The following is a 22245-nucleotide window of genomic DNA, read 5'->3' on the forward strand; positions in this document are numbered from 1 at the left end:
CCAATCAAGGAAGACAAATGGGCCTCAGTTATTGGCACACGTGTATAGTCACTCCACAGCTGTTAATGAGAAAGCCTGGTGTCGTTAAAGAAACTAATTTTCTGTAAATCTGCTAGCCTATAAAACTTTTCCTCAGTGTCTATGAGCATGGTATATTTTATATATTAATACACACTTTTGCTTTTTGTGGGGTTACAGGCAATAGCAACCACATTTTATATTCATGCTCACAGTGCAGAAGGTCTCCAATCTGTTCACATCCTCACCAACACTTGCTAATAATTCATTCTCTCTCTCCCCCTTCCCTCTCTCCCCTTTCATGTGCTTTGGGTCCTAATGCCACATAAGAATTTACAGATATTTTACCCCAACTCTGGATTGTTCGTTCATTCTGTTTGTGATATCCTTTAACACATACAAGTTTCGTAATGATTTTCACCTTTTATTACCTGTTCCATTGATTTTTATGTCATAGTAATCACTGCCGTACAAGTTATGAAGATTTTCTCTGTTTCATCTGTGAATTCTCTGAGGTGGCTTCTTGGCTTGGTTGCTTGGTTCCTTTCCCCAGCTTTGTTTTCTCTTCCTGGTGGCCTTCCATCTCTCCAGGTTCTCGCCCTGAGCTTCCAGAAAGTTTTCATCTTTACTGTCCTTCAACTTTTGCTTTGCTCTCTGGGCGCATAGAGTCTTGACAGTTGGTCCTTGACTCTTTATATTTGAGCAGTGACTCTTGACTTATGCTTCTCAGTACTCATATCACTTCAAGTACTTGTACCATCTCTCTTGGGCCATCATCCCTCTACTTGGTGGAGCCCTTGGTTTTGAAGTTCTTTCATATACTGGCCTTGATCAGATTTTTGCACTTCTTTGAATGTGTTTCCTCTCCCTTAGTCTGTGAAGTCTCTTTTTAGCTAGGGATGAGAAATTGCCTACAGTGCCATGGCTGCAGAGTGAAATCTTTTTCATTCTTTTTTGCTCTCGAAGTGGAGCAAATCTATAGAGAAAGTTGAAGATTAGGAATACCATTCATTCTAATCAATGAATCTGATATAAAGGCAAAATCAGTTACATGCCAGGAAAGGAGATGAAAACTGTAGTCAACTGTGAAGGTTGGCGGCAACCTACGCATCTCTTTAGTGGGTGAGCTCTTGTGCAGAAGTTCAGTTCCCTCTGCCTCGTACTACTGGTTTCCTTGTTCTTAAAGAGGCTGGGGCTGATTGAAGCTCTGTGCTACATCCATGGGTCACAGGCCTGATTGCCATGTGGCCTGTTAGCTTTGGCTCATACTGCAGCCCTTCCCTCTACATGCTGTGTGGCCCTTCATCCCCTCTTCCAAAAAGAACAGAGTGGGCAGCTCAAGAGTATGGCATCCCAAGGGAGAAGCTCTCCCGGTTATTTTACTAGTACAGGATAGACTTTGAGGGCCAAATAATGGCCCAGGGAAGGGTAAAAAACACAAAGACTCTCTTACTTTTCAATCACCTCCCCCTGGCGTTTTCCATTTCCTGCTGGTACATACAGAAATGGCAGCAGCACAGACTCCAATCAATGCCTTACTTTGTAGACTTGCTGGGTGTTTGTCCTTGATGCTGCTGTGCCCAAGGCTGCTTCCCTAGGAGCCAGGACACCAGGAACGCACCAGTGCTGGCCATTCTCTGCTCTCCTCTGTCATACTTTAAGGACATGCTCAATGCTGTTCAGTGGCTTTTGAAGGCACTGTCTACTCTTATAAAAATCCAGCAGCAAGACTTGGCAGTATGTATTCAGTGTTCCTGGAAAATTAGATGACAGTTCCAGAATTTCTCAGAAAACAGGATGATTTACAGTGGGTTCCAGTCTTGAGCAATCTGCAATTACAGCAATTAGATAAATCTCCAGGGTTTTATAGAGAAAAAAAATCTTCTTAAAATCTTCAATATACAAATAATTTTCTAATTCTAGCTGTGTTCACTAATAGCTGTGGCTTGGATCAGATATATAATTGAGTCAATGAGTCACTGATAGGTGAATTTTTCATACATACAGAAGCTCCAAAATTGTTGCATGCATCTTTCTGCTTTCTGCTTGAGTGGTGGAGGTAGTAATTGAGTTGTAGGGCAGGGAGCTATCAAAGCAGAAGATGACTCGTTTCGCATAGAAAGCCTAGTCTCTACCTTTAAATTTGGTACTTCGTAGTTCTCTTGTCTTGGTGAAATCAAACACCTTCCCTGTTCCTCTGTTGGGTGGACAACAGTGTAATAGTTATCAAAGGGTCAGAGGAAATGCTTGGAAGTTACTCAGCATCAAGAAGTTAGTCAAATGTTGTAAGATTGAATTTTTAATCTCTCAGATATTGAGTACCATCTATGTACTAGAAACATTTTGAGGGTCAGGTTGCCATCTTGAACTTCATTAGACAAGTAAGTGGACTCACAAATTCTACTGGGAGAGGTAGATTCGGAGTGATTGGTAAGTGAGGTAATTATGGACAATGGTAATAATCATGAAAGAAATATAATAGGAAAATCTGGCAGAGGGTAGGGTGTCTGGGAAAGGGAGGTCAGAGAGGCCTTTTGAGGAACAAGACGTGTCCCACTACACCATGAAAGAGCCAGGAAGGGACCCCCCCCCCAAACATTTGAGGGTGGTGTGATAGATCACAGAAGACTGTGAAGTATGGAAGGCCCCTTGGTCAGAACAGTGTAGAGTTTGCTTAACACAGAATGAGCATCTCTGGAAACTTCTGTAAATACGAGCCAATAGCTCATTGTTAATAACTTTGAAATCTCAAAGGCTTTGAGTCTAGAAAACTTCACTTCTCTTGTCCAGATGGGCTTTCCTGTCAGGAACTCTGCCTTCCATACTGCCTTAGTTGTGTGATAGGGTTTTCAAGGCTCATCATGGACTCCATGGCATCATCCTGATTGTGGAGATCACTTATCTTTCTGATAAACCCTCCAAGCCTCTTAGTCTTTCTCCACACCTGGCTTCGATCTAATCTTGAAGAAGGATTATATACCCATGACAAATGTTTTGATAAATAAAGCAATGTTAGTCATCAGAAAAATTCAAAATAGAAAATAAAGCGCACTTGGCCACAACCATCTGAACAGTATGCACAGTACATATTGAATGATGCATTAGAAATAAAACACCCTGTTGTAAATTTTATATTACTAATTTCACTTTACTACAAAATTTCAAAAGCAGTAATTTATTTTAATTTTCCCCAAGTTGAATTAAAACCATACACGATATTAGAAATGAGCCATATAGAAACTCTTCTAATTTCTGCCCTCCACAACCACAGCTTGCTGGTAGAGACATGAATGCAGAGTGCAGCATTGATGCTCATCATTGAGATTACCGAAGTTGCTTGTTTGGGTTCCACTTCGGGCAGCATCCCTAAATCTCTCATACAGGAGGTGGTCACCTACAGACCCATGCCAAATTTATACTCCCTGACTGCTTTTGTGAGTAACGTTGTATTAAAACATAGCCATGCTCATTCCTTTATGTTCATGGCTGCCCTAGGGCTGCATTGAAAAGTTGTAGTCTTTGGACCCTTTACAGATTTGCTGACTCCTATTCTAGAATATTGGTTTCTGTAATGAGTCCTTTGGAGGGACAGAGCCACATGAGGTGTTCTGGGTCAGTTGGTCTCCTTTGCTGTTTTCTAGACATAAGATTTTGTTGCTTACACCCAACTTGGGATTTTTCCAGCGGATGCTCCCATTCCTTTGTATTTTGACCATATCTGGAGGGACTGAATGATGACATCAACCATTAAAGCAACCTTGATTTGGAATTTGTGACTGGAAATTAATTCAATTGTCTGTTCCTTGCATTTTTTTCATAACTTACGCTGACAGTCACTTCTACTGTTGGGTGAGGTAGAAGGATGCAGTGATTCTATGAAGAACTTCTTTTATGCGATAGCCTAGACACTTGCCTTTATCGCACTTTGGTCTAACGAAGTTTTACAGATCATAGTAGATTATAATTCCAAATTCAGTAGGAGCAGTGATGGAAATGCTTTGGGAGGTGAGCCAGGTAAGTTCCTACAAGTGTCGGCATTGCTCCTCAGCTCTGTGATAGTTGTTACCGTGTTCAAAGGTGGTGCGCATTTCTTCTGTTTGCAGCTTCATAGTGAGAATTAGGGTTCATGTAAAAGAACATCATTAAATTAAAGCTACTATAGTTTTACTTTTTTGAGAATATTGATCACTGTTGAGGCATGAGTTGACATTAGATTTTTTTAAAAGAATATGGAATTATTTTTAAAGAGTGAAAGAATAGCATTTTAAAGTATCTTTTAAATAGTACCTGTGTAAATTGGAAATTACAGTGGTTTTAAACCTTTAAAATCACAGTGCACTATTCATTTCAAAGTAATACGGCGCTTGGTTTAGAAAAATGTTTCTCACTGCTCTAGCAATTACTGTTAACTGGCTTTATTTACTGACATTGAGTTAGTTGACGCCTGGTTAACATGTCGTGAAACATGGAACAGTAGAATAGCTAAGGCAGGGGCTTTGAGCATAGCCCACTAGTCTGACCACCACTCTGCCACAAGCTGCCTGTCTGGCCTTGGGAAAGTTGCCAACATGCACAGGTCTCCGCCTCTCTGAATACAATATATATTACAACATGTGCAGAGAACCCGTCACAGGATTAGGCACAAAGAGAAAATAATATACAGAAACTATGTGATAAAATCGGGATGATATTCAGAATCGACATGTTATTTAGAGAAATCTGTAAGTTGAAAGCCAAACTTAAGAAGACAGCGCTGTTCAAAAGATAATTTAGTCATGACTATAGCACTCGCCCAAGACATTCATAACAATATGCATTTTACTTATTAGCCATATGGATTCTAGAACATTCTTGTATCCTCTCTTAGTGTTTCTGAAGGGCTTCCTTCTTCATACAGCCTTATTATGTAACCCTGGCTGGCCTAGAACTACCTGTGTAGATCAGGCTAGCCTTGAATCCAGAGATGCTCCTGACTCTGCCTCCTGAGTGCTGAGATTAAAGGCATGCACCCCCAGCCCTGGCCAGAACATTTGTTGTTGCTGTGCTTTGGGCAGTGGGGGACTGATTAAAAACTTTTCATAGTGGCGACCCATTCTGGATATATCAGTGTGCTTGCTGCATAGCTTAAGACTTAAGAAAATGTAGGGTTTACAGAGCAAGAGAAACTTAGAAAAGCCCTGATGAGTGAGGTGACACACGAGGTTCAATGTCCTCCCAAGGGCATGACGATGAGAAAAGACCCAAGTTGACTATGGATGGAGAAATGAAACTTTTGAGCTATTGTTAACAAAGATGCTGTTGCTTCACTACAGCTTTCCTCTTGTCAGAGAAGAAAGGTTGGTTTGGCGTTTTTCCTGACTTAGTGTGTTTACCGGTTACCATTTATCTTATCTCTTTAGAACTTTGCTGGAAGAAAAGTAAATTTTGTATGAATGTCCTTTATTGCCAACATACCAATCACATACCAATCATCTTTCCATTAATCTTAGGCTCTTGATATTTGCAGAGATATGTGTATTTTTCCACCTCCACAAAGTCGGAATGTAGACTTTTAGCATGTGTCATGGTGAATGTCAGAGTATCTAGAGAAACAACTTAATCCTCTGGGATCTATCTTTACCTCAGATGGGTAAAGAGGAATTAAAAATGTGGTGGCGCACGCCTTTAATCCCAGCACTCGGGAGGCAGAAGCAGGTGGATCTCTGTGAGTTCGAGACCAGCCTGGTCTACAGAGCTAGTTCCAGGACAGGCTCCAAAACCACAGAGAAACCCTGTCTCGAAAAACCAAAAAAAAAAAAAAAAAAAAAAAAAAAAAAAAAAAAAAAAAAAAAAAAAAAAAAAAAAAATATCCTATTGAGGACGTGGACAGGAGTACTGGCCAGTTCCTCCTTCTGCACGTACACCCTGAGTTCTGCGTACAACCAGCCTGGGCTATGCACTCTGGGGGCCCCAACCCAGGCCTGTTCCCAGCTCAGGAAGGTGGGCAGTGGCTGGCTCTTGGTGATGGGCGGAGCCAGCTGTGCACAGAGGCCTGCAGTGATTTCTGTATTCCGAGAAAGTTTAAAATAGATTCCTAGTCGGGTACCTTTACTGTGCTATAATTCTTCAAGTGTGGCAAGCAATACACATGGCATCTTTGTTAACAGTTTGTTAACATCTTTGTTAACAGTGGATTGGGGCATCCCTTCTTCTCTGGCACCTGGATGAAGCATGTGTTTATTTTGGTTTATTTTGACAATCTCACTGCCTGGGTTCGGGTACTATAAACCATTCTCACTCACTCAGATACAGAAGTGGGGAAAATGCCTGGATAATTACAGTCAATGCTTTGAATAACCAGACAAAGAAAAATGATATGTTCTAAATAGGAAATAATTATATATTGATTGATAAAAAATTAGGCAGTTGGCAACTGATTATTTTTAAATGATACATTTTAAGAGGGACCCTAAATTACTCCTTTTACTAAAGCAGAATAATTTCAGCATGAGTTTATTTAAATTTTCCTATTTAAGTGTTTGGCTTTAGAGTTAGTCCATAGGCCACATCCCAGACAGGAAGCACAGCAAAAGCATTACTTGTTTAGGGAGAAAAAAAAAATACAATAAGCATGAAGAGATTCACACATGCAGTGAAAAGGCCCCATGTGACTGGCATAGGAGCACACAAATGGAACTTAAACAGCTAATAACTCTAAAGCCGTATGGCTACTTTTGATTTATTTACGAGATTACATCCTACGCCTCTGGGCTGGATGCTCACTAACTCTCATGGGACTGGGACCCAGGATGGTCACTTTTTGGTTCTACAGTCGGGGTGTTTGAAATGTGCCAGCACAGGCTAAGCGCAGAAAGCCCCAGCCTTGATTAGATTATAGATAAGAAAGGATCTAAGGGTGACTGGTTTTCAGCTTGGTGACCATTGGAAGGGTGTTGATAGAATCCAGGATCAGGCCAGTAGATATTTTTAAAAGAAAGAAGTATGTGGATCCCATCCATCTTACTCCCCACAGTGCCTCTTTTCGGTATCTCCTCCTGTGTTACTTAACCCTCATCCTGGTCACAAAAGTGTTCAACTTTGAAAAACTGAGGCTCCACTTCCCACCGCTTTTCATATCCATCGTGTCTTCCTTGCTCCCATAGGAACTTAGGTGTTTGAACCACTGGGTTTCGACTTGGAAATTCCCACAACTTGCATCCCCCTAGAACTTGGTCTCTTGAGCTGGAAATGTTCGAGCAGGAGAGATCTCATTCTTACCCTTCCACTGGGCTCCTCAGGAATGACAGAGGAGGCAGTGTCCTGGGAAATTGAGATATGACCTCCTTTGTTCTCAACTCTTCCATATTGAACAGCTTGATACTGTCCACCAAAAACATGGCCGTGGACTCCCAGGTTCTTCCATACACTGGTCTCAGAACAAGGTTATCAGATACGTAGCTAAGCGCCCATTAGCCTTTGAACCCCATTCTTAAAAAAAAAAAAAACTATGGATGGAGAAGGAAGACATTTTGAAACTAGCTAGTAACAAGTAAGCAGGCAAGCAAGACTGCCATGGATGTCCTTGGGTGGAATCAGTTCATATTTTGGAGGGAAAGTCTCTGGGTAGAGAAATGTTTTACAACTTTAATAGTGGAAAAGGCAAGGGCCTATGGTAGCTACAGGTGACCTGTATCCATAATTAGTGTAAGTGTACCACATGTACACACACACCATATCTATGTATGCATATACTTACTCCCACAGTCCTCCATCTTCTCTTGCAAGTGTTGTTCCATTTGTTGACAGTATTAGAAGTGCACAACCTGGCAGCTGGGCTTCTGCGATGGCGGCCAGCTGGCTCTTCCTCCTTGCTGTCTGTTGAAGCTAGAGTGGCCCTATGAATAGCCAGTTTGTTGCCATTTATAACTGCTATTCAGGCATGGAAAAGTATGTACACAGCTTATTAAACAGAAGAGTGGAGGCCTCCATGTTTTTCCCTTTGGCTCCTCACCCACTACCACCTCTCCCCCAGTTCATATTAAGCTATGATACAGTTGGAGGTCATCTCCTCCGGGATAGCCAGAGAAACTGTCTTGTGTATTGTGACTGCCTTCCCAACAAACCCTTTGGAATAGGCATAATTATAGGTGCTACTATCTGAATTAGTCTACAAAAGGCAACGCTGAGCTCCCTTCCATCTTCCCAGATAGCAGGAGGGCAAGGTAGGACTCATACTTGGGGTTGGTCTCCACAAATTTCTTCTAATGGCCACTGAAGCTTGAAAGAAGTCTCTACAGGCAATGCAGCAATAACTGATAGAGCTCAGGTCATTGTTCTCACCTTCCTAGGACTCTTTTGAGACAGGCTCCAACTATGTTGGAGCTACCAGGCTGGCTATCAACTTGTGAACCTGCCTGATCATCTCTAGTATTGAAATTATAGGTATGCACTACAGTACCCAGTTCATAATACTGTTTTTCACCATGGGTCTAATAGAGCCTCTCAGGAATATTTTTTATAAAATGTCAGTCTTAGAACTGAAAGGGAATTTACTGATCCTGTTTTCCAGAAGAGGAAATGGCCCATACAGTGAAGTGTTAGCTTACATTATTTAGTTTGCCACACTAGTAGTTCATAAATATTTTATTCCTGTCACAATAAGGATTAAGTGAACTTCTTGTGTCCCAATCATCCTTCATAATATTAAGGCAAGCTGTCTTACAGAAAGAAGGCACCCTTTGACAAAAGGACTGAGTTTTGTTGTGCTCTGATTTAACCTATATGATCCTTTTCATATTAGCTTCATGCTTACTCAAAGGCAGAGTGGATTTTATATCAGGTCTTTTCTGTTGCTTTGATAAAATGCCCTGACAAACGCAGTTAATGAGAAAGGTTTGGTTTACAGTTCAAAGGGATACAGTCCATCATAGCAGGGAAGGCATGGCAACAGGAGCAGAGTCTGCCTGGTGATCAGGAAGCAGAATGGTCATTTCACCCACAGTTAGGAAGCTGAGAGAGAAACAATAGGAAGTGGTACTGGCTTTTAAAGCTCAAAGCCAGCTTCCAGTGACATACTTCCTCCATCAAAGGCTCCATTATCCTAACGGTCCCATAACCATCCTAAAGAGAGCCATAAGCCCAGGGGTAGGGTGGGATGGTTCATATTCAAACCACAACAGATTTTAAAGACTGTCACCCTGAACCCTTACCCCCTTGAACTCCAGCATGCTCCATCTCACACCTGTCCTTTGAGGAGCATTCACACCTAGTCTAGATATACTGTGGGGATCTAGGCTGGAGCTCTGGGCCAATATCATTCTGCCTCTGGGTTCTTGGCCATGAGCTGCCATTTACCCTTGGCTCTCGGCCCTCTACAGGGACTTAGAGATGAGGAAGAACCACTACCAAGGATTACATCACACTCAACCCTGGGGCCTTTTCCCGGTCAGTCAGGACAGTGAGGGCCCTTTCCAAGTTCTGAGATTATTGTTGAGCAAGTTCAGGGAAGGAGTGCATGCCTTCCTTCTGCTAAAGTAGGGGCAGAGTATAGGCATATTGTATGCCTGCTATGGACTTGGTTGGTACTGTACTCTGAAGGCAACTCCATCCAGTTAATTGTTCTAAAGTGTGTTTCAGGCTCTGGCCTTAGTATACATGTTACAGGAGTTATGGAACCAAGAGAGAACATACAAAGCATCGAACTGGAGAGTCTAGGTTCATTTTGATGGCAGTGCCTCCGTGGCGATTCCTATTTAAGACAAGGCAACTGAATCTCTGAGGTGCTTGGGGATTGTCCCTAAAACTAGCAGACCAGAATGTCCAAGTTTGAACTCTGTACTTGCTAACATGCCACATTGCATTTTTATTAGCTAGTGCCTGCTCCTCTTTATTTGGGGGTCTGTGAGTGGATAATTCTGGGTAATTCTTGAGCTCCAAAGGACTGAGCCTCTTTGTGACCTTTTAGTCTGCTTCTTTGAGGCTCCCTGGAACACATTATATGTAATAATTTTCTGTGACAGAGGAGGGGAAAGTGATAGGGGAAAATATTCAGGGAGTAAAACCTGGAATTTCTCCCTTTTCCAAAACTTTTTTAAGTCATGGGGCCAGAATTTCTTGAGGTCAGAATCAAAATATTTTTATTCAATTTAGAAATAATGTTGTTTTCCAATATGTTCATGCCCCAATTTATGCCTTGACTGATAGTCTTATATCCTTTAAAGGCTGTAGTTGTTAGTCTTCCTTATTGGATAGTTACGGGATGTGGGTAGAGATTCTACAGATAGAGCTTCCAGTTGCTGCTGAAGTTACAGAACTCACAGAAGACTGATGATGCTTCTGACAAAACTAGCCTTGTGTAATTGAGGTGGAAGTTCTGGTGTCCTTTCAGTTGTCTTTTCATAGGAGAAGTGGTTTGTTGAAGATGAGGATGTGTAGGCAGTGATTGTAGGTAGAGAGAAAACACATGGCAGCTGTGGATTGACTGTTTAAACTAGTAGAGGGAAGAGGTGGGAATGGAGTTCACTGGAAGTTGTGGAAGCCGAGGAGGTAGAATGCAGTTGCTAGTTGATGACAGGAAGGCTAGGTAGAAACTGATGCAAGTAGAGGGAGTAGTGGAAGAAATAGAAATGGTGAAAAAAGAGGAACAGTGAGAGAAACTGGGAAGGTACTGATGGAGGAGAAGGGAAGCGGGAAAAGTTATGGCGGAGCTGGAGGTGGAAATGATGGGAGAGCTAGAGGTAGTGGAAAGCTGGAAGGATGCTGGAGGCAGTAGAAGTGGAAGAGGTGAGGGTGATCGGGTGAAAAATGGGGGAGGCTTGGGAGAAGTCATGGAGGAGAGGTGATGGTGGTGGTGGAGAAGGTGGAGGAAGAAGTGAACTCAAGTGGTGATGACGGTATTATAGGAGAGGAGAGGTGGTGCTGGAGAAGCAAGAGGTAGAGGAGGGAGACATGGCACACCAGTGGTTGTAGTGAAAGCCGCTGCTGACATTTGCTTTGAAGAGCACTTATGGCCATGATTTAGGTTGTGGAGTCTTCCCCAAGGTCACGTAACTGCTCATCTGCAGAAATTCTAGAGCCAGTGTCCTTCACCTTAAGGCCAAGCTGCCTCCTTGATATGGGAATACCGGATCTAAAACCAGGAATAAAACTGACTTGGCAAAGACATTTTATTTTGGGAAAACCATTTGTCAAGATTGACAGGCCCTGGACATGAGGTTTCTTTGGAGGGTGATGGAAATATTCTAAAATTAGAACCTGGTGAGGGTTGTATGCTCTGTCTTGATAGCAGTACTCACTAGATCATACACGTCCAACAGAGGAAGTGTATGCTATGTAACATCTCAGTGTAGGTGTTTAAAATATGAAACATTGACAAACTCTACCATGAATAACTCAATCTGATGTGTGTGTGAGTAACATAGCAGAAGAGGTGTTAAAGTTAAGCAATTCAAAATTGCTTTTGCTGATGTCTAAAATATCCTCCTTTGGAGGTAGTTATGTTGCACACATGCCAAATGTGGAATGCTAGGACTTTTCTGTGCCTTTGAAGACATTAACGAATTTAGGTTAGTTAGAAGATTAAAGTGGAAACTTGAGCACATATACACGTGTGTGTGTGTATGCACATGCACATACACACATGCTTACCTTTCTGTCACATATATATTCATATATATGCATATATGAGACAAGTTTTTTGAAGTCTGGCCAGAAATGATCCAAACATTTTCATGATAGACTCAGCAGCTTATATAAATAGTATCATAAGCAAAAAGTGTAATTGGTACCATTACAGATAAAAAGTATTGCCCTCACTCCTTGATAGAGACAGCTGGCTTGCTGAGCTTTTCTTCTCTCCTTCAGACTCTTGGAAACTGTTCTGGCCTGGGCTTTATGCTGGATTGACATGTCTTTGCTCTCCCGTCCTTTACCTTTACATGGTTATAAAGTGTGGCATCTAAACAGGCAGGACTATGTGGGGCAAAAGCATACCTCCAGCTCATTTGTAGTTAGTGTTCTAGTCATCGGGAGGTCTGATTTTGTACATCTTACTGAAAGAGAAGTTAGGAGTGCCGATTACAGCTTTCACCACATTGTGTGATACTTCAGGCACTTTCGGGAAAATAGGTACAGTAATATCTTCTACTGTTGAGAACTCAGGAGCTCACACTCATGGATTATGTACTGCACAACTGGACAAAGTCCCTTTGTTTCCCCCGCCCCTGCCTCTCAGTTTAAATCTTCTCACAACTTTGACTGCATTTAGAATAACACAATTAAAACCCAACACTACGGGAGTTCATGTACTCTCTTCAGAAGAATCACCTTGTGAAGACTCTGGTGAGGACTCCATCATGATGAGATGGTGTACCATCTCAACAGATGTTCCCAAGTGGGAAGATGGTCAAAGGTTGGTTTTAAACCGAGACATTATGGAGGGATGACAGCAAGTAGGTAGGTGGTCAGTGCATAGCAGATACTGGCCTTTCCCCTGAATTGGGTTCCACACCCACCCCTGACACATGTCCTCCTTCCCCAAGTCACTTCCCCAAGCTTTGAAACACCTGGGCTCTTGATCAATAGAATGGAAGAAGTTAAATGCTTGCTTATGAGACCAGGATCTCAGGAGTGTGCTGGAGCAGAAGGGAGAGGGTTATTGGAAAAACTGAGAACAGTCAAGAGGAGAGAAGGTTGGCCTCAGGCTTTGACCAACAAGAATCGCTAAGGAGCTTTCACACAGCAAGCTGATATATGGCTTATGAAACACAGTCAATCAAGACAACAAAACTCCCAACCAGCCCTTATCCCTCCCTGGCTTACCTTGCTCTGTTGGCCACCATTTTGTGAAATTAAAGGCCCAGAGATGTGATCATGCAATCCAGGCACTATCTTACTCTCTTAATGCAGAGACAGAAGGGAGCTGACCATCTTCACTGTCCCTTTTCATCAATTTCAGTGTTTTGTGTGAGTCCCATTTCATCATTTAGTGCAGTGTCCCAGGTTGGGCCACCCAAGAGTAGGGTGGGCTTTTCCTGTTTTCACAAAGGCATGTTTCTACTTCGATCTGCTTGGCAGGGCAGACTTGGACTTGAGCGAGTACTTCCAAAACCACATGGATCTGAGAAGGTCCAGCACTAACTAAGAAAGTGCCCTTGATGGTTTCAGGTAAAGAACTTTTGGAACACACTCCCAACCCTCCCACCTTTTTCTGGAGGCAGACAGCATAGTAATTAAGAACCATAGTCTGAAAAGTATTTGCTATTAGCCTGGCCTTCAGAAAATAATCGTAGCTTTCCTCTCAAGCACCCGGGCCTCCTGCTCATGAGGGAGGCAGTGACCACAAGGCCACCCTCTCTTTCCCCTGCCCAGTTCTATCTTCGTGGAGGCCAGGAGGCTAGGAAGCAGACACACAGATAAACAGAAACTAACCTGAAGAGGAAACCTTTAGTCTGGCCTCGCTGTTCATTCCCTTGCTCCTGGCAGCATGACATTGTTTGCCTCGGAATGGCGGGCAGACATTTACTCTTGACCTTCTGGGTGTCAATGCCACAGTCAGTAGGTAACTTTACTCGGCTGCCTCTGGAGGGGTTGATTTCATTTTACAAATGCCATGATTTTTAATACACAGGTTGACTGTTCCCAGTTGAAAATTCTGAAATCTGAACTATTCTAAAATTAAAAACTTTAGGGGAAAAAACAAATAAACAAGCAAACCATAAGGCCACAATTGTCAAATCTACTCCCTGAACCTGCAGACAATTAATAAAAGTACTGCATTAAGGTTGCTGTGAGGAAAAGGCATGTATGAAACATAATTGAATTCATGTTTAGACCTGAATTTCATCCCTAAGATCTATCAATATATCCATGTACACATTCTCCAAAAGAAAGAAAGAAAGAAAGAAAGAAAGAAAGAAAGAAAGAAAGAAAGAAAGAAAGAAAGAAAGAAAGAAAGGGAAAAACTGTTGGTCCCAGGCATTTCAGCTAAGGGTCACTCATTTTGAGTCAAGTCTTCTTGACTTCTTGAGGGAATAGAATTCTTGTCTGAAGCTCTAACCTGTTTAATTTTAAAAGATGACTTTCTTTTTTTTTTCATCTGGGGATTTTACAAACATGCACTTCTTCGTGGGATTTTGTGACTACATCACATTTTAAACAGTGCTTGAGATGTGCATGAATGTTGTCAGATAAAAGTAAAGACTGCCTAGCGAAGCTGTAGATAAACTACAAATAATGTTTAGGTCAAGTCCTATGTAATATTTGGTTGCATACTTATACCAAATAATAATTTTCTGTCTCAAACATTTAACAACATGGTATATCTTTTTTATTCCTAGTTCTAAGAAGGTATGTCTATATAGCCCTGTTCGCTTGTGATTTTTGAGACGTCTCAGGGAAAATGGTGTGTTGACTGTATGAATGAGTCTCAGACTTAAGTATTCATAGAATGTAGCCAGATGCTATCAGGTAGCGAACGGATATATTTAATCAAAACTATTCGAGATCTGTGACACGAGAACCCAGACCCTTCCAGTCTTAGAAATGATAGGTTTGAATATCTTGATGAATGTTTCCTAGCATCCTTGTGAACTGCTTCCAGGCTAATGGTCCAATAGTGGTATTTCCATGAGTGATAGAAGCACTCATTCAAAGATATATTTCAGATGAGACATTTTAACATTTTAAGCAAACTTTAAAAATTAAACTCATGTCATGGAAACGTTTTAAGAAATGAATCCTTAGGCAATGTTATGTCTGTATAAACATCTTAAAGTGTGGTTATACAAAGCTAACTGATTGAGGTCCCTGCATACTTGGGTTATATGGTATAGCTTTTAGCAGACATACAGTCTATACTGAATGAAGCTATGTGTTCTGTGACTTTTCTAAACCTGTATTAAATCTTTCTTGGCTCAGAAGTTTGCTTGGAAGAAAATGACTAAGATGTTCATGTAAAAGAAGCGAGAAAGGAAATACTCTGCTGATGATAAAACCTGTTGGCAGGCTGTGCAAGTGGAAAATGCAGGGTGTCAGCCCAAGAGCAGACAGATGTGTGGAACTGATGAGTAGGGGCTTAAAAGAAGGTGTATGTGTGCATGCGTGCGTGCATTTGTGTATGTGTGTGCACAGCAACCTAGAACAGGCAAAACAAGGATTGGGTAACAAATAGTGCTGTCGTTTGCAAGTTATTTATTGAACTAAGGCTCATGTTAAGGGTTTGCTTTCCAGGGTGGCACTATTGGGAGGTAGTGGAACCTTTGAGGGGTCAGGCCTAGGGAGGGATGGTTAAGTCTCTGGGGGCCTGCCCTCAAGAAGAGGGCTTCTATGTCTCTGGCTCTCTTTTTCCATTTTCTCAAAAACCTTGACCATGAGGTAAGCTGATCACCATGTACTCCCTGCTGTTGCCACCAGGTACCCAGATACATTGAAGCCAACCAGTTGTAGACTGAACCTTGACAACTGAATCAGATTAAAACCTTTCCTCAAAAAAAAAAAATTAAAAAAAAAAAACAAAACTTTTCTCATAGTAAGTTAAGATTGTTATCTCGAGTGTTTGCTGTATTAACAGAAAACTAGCTAATACCATTTGGTCAGATGACATCTGTAAAATCTCTCCCTTTCTCCTGGTCACCAGATTCCTCCCTTTCGACAGATGGGCCTTAGTGGGACATCTTAGATACAAGTTGGATTTAAGTATTCATAGAAGTCTATATATTCATCAGCAGAACACTGGCCAAATAAATTAATATCTATGCAGCGAGGAATGCTGTATCTCTGAAGAGATTCATCCAATGGTGGTTACATATGTTGATCAAACTGTGTCAGAGATTACTTAAATATGATTGTATATCCCTTCTTTAACAACTAGGTTCATATTGTCCATGTGATTCCAAAAACATACATTCTCTGCAAATAATGTAGACATTTTGTCTGTATACATATGTTTCTTCTTTTAAAAATAATCTTTGGGATACAGATAGGCTAAATACTTTGGTATGTGATTAGAGTGGGGTTTATCTTATTTTTTTTTCTTCATATTTTAACAAATTCTAAAATAATTTCTTTTGAGGGGAAGGAGGTAGGCATCAGTTCTTGGGATTTTGTTTTGATTTCATTGGGTTTTCCTTGGAGAAAGTATGGAGGCAACTTGTCTTCCTTTGAAGTATGTTTGTGAGTGCCTTGGGTGAGCTGGCCTTTGGTATCTCTTCCTCAGGGTATTCTCTTGCACACACACACACACACACACACACACACGGCAGTGTTCTGAAGCCTAGTGTGGATCTTACCTTAGCTCTTCATTTTACACATTGGTGTGAAGTATGGCTGCAGACCCATGCCCCACCACTCCGACACCTTTGCGAAAGCAATGTGCTCTTCCTAGACCGGGAGGTGATTTGGAAGGAAGGACTGAGTGAGGGGTGTTGAGCCAGCTTTCCATGTCCTCCTCTGTGGACAGCCCTGGTGCGCTGGGAATGATGATGTGAAGCTGCACCCTGCCCGGAAGAGCAAAAACTCAAGCTTACATTTGAGATGTGCTACTCAGATTTGCTCAGTGAATTTAATAGAGTAGCAAGCTTCTTATTTAAACCATGAGTTCAGCTCTAGTTCTATGAAGAAATACATAGAAACACCACAGGATAAAGCAAAAATTAAAGAGTAACTTAAAGAAATTTAACAAAATTGGACCAGTATAACTTCTCTATTTTTCATCACCTTTCCTATTGATATTATTGACGGTGCCACAGTCTTATAAGCAACTTGTTACCTGTGGTCAGTTTCCGAGAAACCCAACAGACCTTGCAGTAATCCATTATTTTCTTTTGAAACAAGATGCTGCCTCCTGGAGAAATTATAAGTTTTTTATTTACTCATAGTCACATACCAAAGCATGTTTTCCTAACATTTTCAGTTTAGTTGGTTGAATACATGGAGTCATAAGCAAAAGCACAGAAGGCCAACTGTATATTCTAAAATATCCTTGACCCTAGCAGAGTAAGATTCTCATTCTATAGTAGCTTGGGATTCTTGAAACAATGAATAGGTACAGTTGTTATTTGTACAATAGGTTTATCAGTTGTAGATGATCATTCCCCAATCTATGATTGTTTTGCTTAGAAAGTTTTTGACGTTATGATTGTGTAAAAGCAATATACATTCAGCACAGGGATTTTGAATTTTCAACTTGAATCTTTTTCTGGACTAATACCGTCGTATGATGCTGTCTTGCTATGCAGGGCAGTGAGTATGTGTCATAGTTCATGCAGTGCTGAGCATCATGGTCACAGAGAAACAAGAAGTACTCCATAGTCCGCCATGTCCCAAGCACAATGTGGCATCGGTTGGATGTGCTCAATGCCCTATTCACCTCAGATATTGTGTGTTTATGATGAATTTAGTGGGACATGATCCCACTGTAAGTGAAAGGAATCTGTGCTCTGCTTGTGACTATATATTTTTAATAAGTATACTTAAATGAACACACTGTTCTTTTGGCACAGTTCAAAACCTTCCTAATTAAAGAAGTAGTATGTGATTTCAAAATGTTCACAGATTTTGCAGATTTGTAAGAGGTAGTTAACATCTTACTACCAAGAGTTAGTCACTTTTTTGTAAGCGTGCGGATATAAAGTGGCATATTCCTACCCATATTGTAATGTTTCTTTCATTGGCTTAAGATGTTTCTATGAAGATGTTTTTTCTAAAATTTTGGATCTGCTGTCTTAATTTCTGCCTAAAACATTGTCTTCATTTGACCTGCGCTGCGCTCCTCAGCCTCTGTTGGCAAGGAACACCTTATGGTCCCTGACTGGATTGTTCTGACCCAGGAAGTCCAAGATTGCTTACCCAGCGATTCTAGAAAGTGCCATGTGCTCAATAGAGTGTTGATTATTGACATTCATTGCCCAAGCTGAGCAGTCAGCAGTTGTCCTTTTTAAATTACTTTTCGGGGAAATCTAAAAAAAAAAAAGGAGCCCCTTCTAGCTCCCTTGACAACAGATCACCATTTGTCATGGTTGGTTTCCCTTCCACAGCACATTTCTACCTGTCATTTAAGACTGTAAAAAAGAAAGGAAGAAATCAAAAGAAGGAACTGAGCAAGAGAGAAATTGGTGGTGGGTGCAGTACCTCCTTTCACTCTATTGTCTTTTTGTTTTTTTTTTAGGACAAAGTGGGGCAGTCATCTTCTAAACCAGAAAACCTAGCCCGGACTGGGTTTTCATCTCAATCGAGAAGCCAACCAGGTAAGAACTGACTGTAACTGTGCAGCTCCGTGAGAACTTCATAGTGGTCCTTGGTGCCCATGAGGCTCCAGGGTACCCTGTAGATAGGACAGTGTGAAAGGGACTGAGTCATTAGTATCAAGTGTACTAAAACCGCCAGGCAATGGTGGCGCACACCTTTAATCCCAGCACTCGGGAGGCAGAGGCAGGTGGATCTCTGTGAGTTCGAGACCAGCCTGGTCTACAAGAGCTAGTTCCAGGACAGGCTCCAAAACCACAGAGAAACCCTGTCTCGAAAAACCAAAAAAAAAAAAAAAAAATAAAATAAAATAGTCTTGCCATCAATAAAATAAGATTCTAGCATCCTCTTTTTCTCTTCAGACCAGTAAAATCCAGCATATATATCATTACATATTTCCTTTCAATGAGCAAACTTCAGTGAATCAAAGGTTAAATTATGTTTTGTGTGAATTAGCTGGGATTCACCTCTGACTTTGCTAGGGCACCGAATTCTACATAAATGCAACTGGCCATTGCCTGTTGGAGTCCCCCCGTAGGAAGAGCCTCTCTTTTACCTTTTGAGTGTCCTTTCACCCTGGGAACTGCTGGGTTTTCTGTTGAGTAACTCCACAGCAGATCCTTTATATTTGGGTAATTTTGTATTTTCAGTTATGCTAGTTTTATATGCATGTACTATAGGCATCTCTCTTCCCTCCTTTTTTTTTTCTTTTCCCTTTTCTTGTTCCTTCTATATTGTTAAATTTCTGGGAGGGTGTCTATGGGGAAGAAGGCAATGTCTGTAAATGAATATGAAAATAATTTGGTAAGTTAGATCTAAGAAATGGAAATTCTGATCAAGAGTGAAGCCACTGACCTTGGTGTGGCTCTGGGGAAACTCACCTGGCCATTGTTGGGCTCCAGGTAAGTAAGTGTAAGTCAAGAAACCGTATGTTTTTGAGCTGGTAATTGGAGTAATCAGATTGTTTTAAATTGTTTAATGAAAATGAGGATGACATTTAGCAAAAAGTAAACACTGAAGTGTACCATGTAATCAAATAAGTGTTTTCTCAAGCATTAGGCAGCTCGTAAAAGAGCCAGGATTGTCTTTGACAAACAAACTCAGGCTCACACTTCAGAAAATTTTCCAGTGAGATAATGTAAATGAAAAAGTACGTGTCTGTGAGGGCTGGTTTGACTCAGCACACCGTGCCGCTGATGAATGAGCTCACCGAGGTTGAGATGTTTAAACAGAAGTCTGTGCTTAACCCTTTTATCATAAAATTAGTAATCAATCTAAAAGAATTCTTAAAAGCTTACCTCTTATCTATTATCTTTACATTCTACTCTCAACTGCCGTGTAGATAGTGGGCAGAGCTGGCCCCCTAAAGAGAGCTCTTCATGGCTCTTATGTAGCTGCCAGTGGAAACTAGGACTCCGCTGTGTCACAGCATCTGAAACAGAGCTTCAATGGAAAAGAACCACGTTTTTATATTGAGTTCAACGGCTTATTGCCCTGAGAGAGTTTTTACCTTTAAGCACACCGGTGACATTGGCTGTTGTTAGTCCTTCTTTTCCCATAGCATGTAACACAGGAAAAACCAAAGAACCAAAGGAAAACATGGCAGTACAGCCATAGAACCAACAAAGACAAATAGAGATTAGTTCAGAGTAATGGAAGCCAAGAAAGTTCTGAAGGGATGAAATAGATGTCCTAACACACTATGACACTGATAACCAACTTGGGCACAATAAATGTCAGATAATATGATTTATTTTCAAAGCACTGAGGGAAAGATAACTATTCATCTAGAGTTTTATACCAATGTAGACTTCCTAGTAAAGACACAGTAGAAATTTTTCAACCGGTTCTTCAGAAAACAAGTTACTGGCCAGCCTCATTCAAAGAATATTCAGAGCTAGAGAAACATCATAACTTGGTGGTAGAGCTCTTACTTAGCTGGCACAGACCCTGGTTTTGATTTTTAGTATTTAAAAGTGGTACTTCAGGAAAGGAGAATATGAGCACTGAGGAAAACATGGCAAACAGGAAATGGTGCAATGGAGAGAAACTAGCATGGTGTTGAGTTCAGTGCCATGCAAATGGTTGAAATGGGAACAAAGTGAACACCACATATTCACATATTGGGAGTCTTTGGGGACTATGAGTCAAACGTGAAAGGCTCTAGTTTGGAATAAAATGTGGAATAACTTGTGACCGTAAGAAAAGGTAAACTTAATAGTCCATTTGAAGACTTTAAGTGCAGCTACAAGTTGACTGTACTCACTAAAAGAGCACATAGCTATAGTTTCTGACTTACTGGAAAAAACAATACATTTTTAAAAAATCAAACAATGTCATATAGAAAAGAAGAAAAAATATGATGTGAAAGGAAAAATGAAACCATACAGAATATACACAATAGTAGGCTAATTGCAAGCATATCCATATCAGTATTCACAGACTCACATTTGAGATTCACCCCCAAACCTACCCACTAGACACTCTAGACTCTTCTCTGAACCTGTATCATTTTTTGAAAAGTTGACCATCTATGGAAAGTTGCAGTAAATTTTAAGCAATCATTTCATGCAAGCCTTGTTCTTTGACCTACTGTGATTAAATCAAATTTCAACACAAAAAGTTCAAAACAAAGCATGTAAACATGTTTGTAGACACTTTAAAACACATCCTAATTTCACTCATGACCTGCACAGGAAATCATGGTGGGAATACCAGTCATTTAGAATGGAATGAACATGAATACATCGCAACTACTTAGTCTGTCATACAGCTAAAGGGGTGTGCAGATCTTAACTAATGTGTTCCAGAAAGAAGAGTCATTGAAACTAGAAGAGTGTAAATTGAATAAATCTAAGAATTTCAAAGAAAGAAATTACAAAGACTAAAATAGAAACTCATTGAAATAAGAATAGAGCAACAGACAATAATGAAGCCCAAGCTAGTCTTTTGTGTTAATACATAAAGAATATAACACAGTGCACAGACATGTATGAGAGCAAACCATGTTAGCACAGGCTAGAGGTTTAAAAAGGAGAAAACCTTGAACTGTAAATGTGGAAATATAGGGAATGTATTGCAGTGGTGTCAAAGCATATCTGCTCTTGAAATAGATAAGTCTTTGTTTATATGTAGTACTGGTGGTTGAATCTCTAAGGCCCTGGGCATACCAGGCAAATGCTCCACCACTGAGCTGAAACCTAATACCTAAAATAGAAAAATCTTAAATAACCATTGAGAAAATGGAGCCAATGATCAAGACTCTTCCTTCAGCAATAACTAGGCAGTTTTACAGGTGAATATTACAAAATCTTGGAGGAACAAGTAATGTCTGTCTATGCAGATTGTTTCAGAGAGATGGGCACAAGAACAGTCCTACGGAAAACAGGTTTATATTGGAAATAGTACCAGAAGTCAAAATTATAAGCCTGTTTCACATGTTAACATATTTTTAAAGTATAAATAACTCAGTAGTTAATCAAATTCTTTAGTTGAGTCTTAAATATTCTACCCAAGTTGGGTTAGCTATAGTAATGCAGAGATGATTTTATTATCATAAGCTGGGGTGAATACAGCAAACATGTTACAAGACTAAAGGGAAAGCAAGTGATAATATATAGTCAGAAAAAAAAGAGTATTTAGTACTCGTTCCCACTCGTTATAGTAGAGAACTGACCAACAGGGTTACAAAATAACCTCCATATTTCCTTCAAATGGACGGTCAGAAAGCCACAGCATTTGTTATACATTGGAGTTGTGATTTGAGTGTGAAGTGCTTCCCATGGGCTTCTGTATTTGAATAGTTGGCCATAGATGGTGGTGCTATTTTGGAGGATGTGGAACCTCTGGAAGGCAAAGCCTCACTAGAGAAAATAGGTTACTGGGAGCAGGCCTTGAAGTAAGATAGAAGAGTCTGACTTCTTGTACATTCTTTGCTCCTGCCACCAGCCATGGTAGATTGTCCCTTCAAGCAATAAGCCTCAGTAAGTTCTTCCTCTTGTAAGTTGG

At 40.7% G+C, this 22245-nt stretch overlaps 1 protein-coding gene across 6 annotated transcripts in view; it reads left to right on the forward strand.

Annotated features, from left to right (window-relative positions):
- Grb10 (growth factor receptor bound protein 10) overlaps positions 1 to 22245 on the forward strand; it is a 121078-nt gene that overhangs the window by 39190 nt on the left and 59643 nt on the right. For all 6 annotated transcript variants that reach the window (XM_057771519.1, XM_057771514.1, XM_057771516.1 and 3 more), the window contains exon 2: positions 18161 to 18239. Coding sequence is in view for 4 of the 6 variants with exons in the window: in XM_057771514.1 (XP_057627497.1) it covers positions 18161 to 18239 (79 nt within the window). In the remaining 2 variants the exon portion in view is untranslated. The remainder of the gene's footprint in view (positions 1 to 18160; positions 18240 to 22245) is intronic.

The sequence above is a fragment of the Chionomys nivalis genome, chromosome 6, assembly GCF_950005125.1.
Source record: "Chionomys nivalis chromosome 6, mChiNiv1.1, whole genome shotgun sequence".
Classification (NCBI taxonomy): Eukaryota; Metazoa; Chordata; class Mammalia; order Rodentia; family Cricetidae; genus Chionomys; species Chionomys nivalis.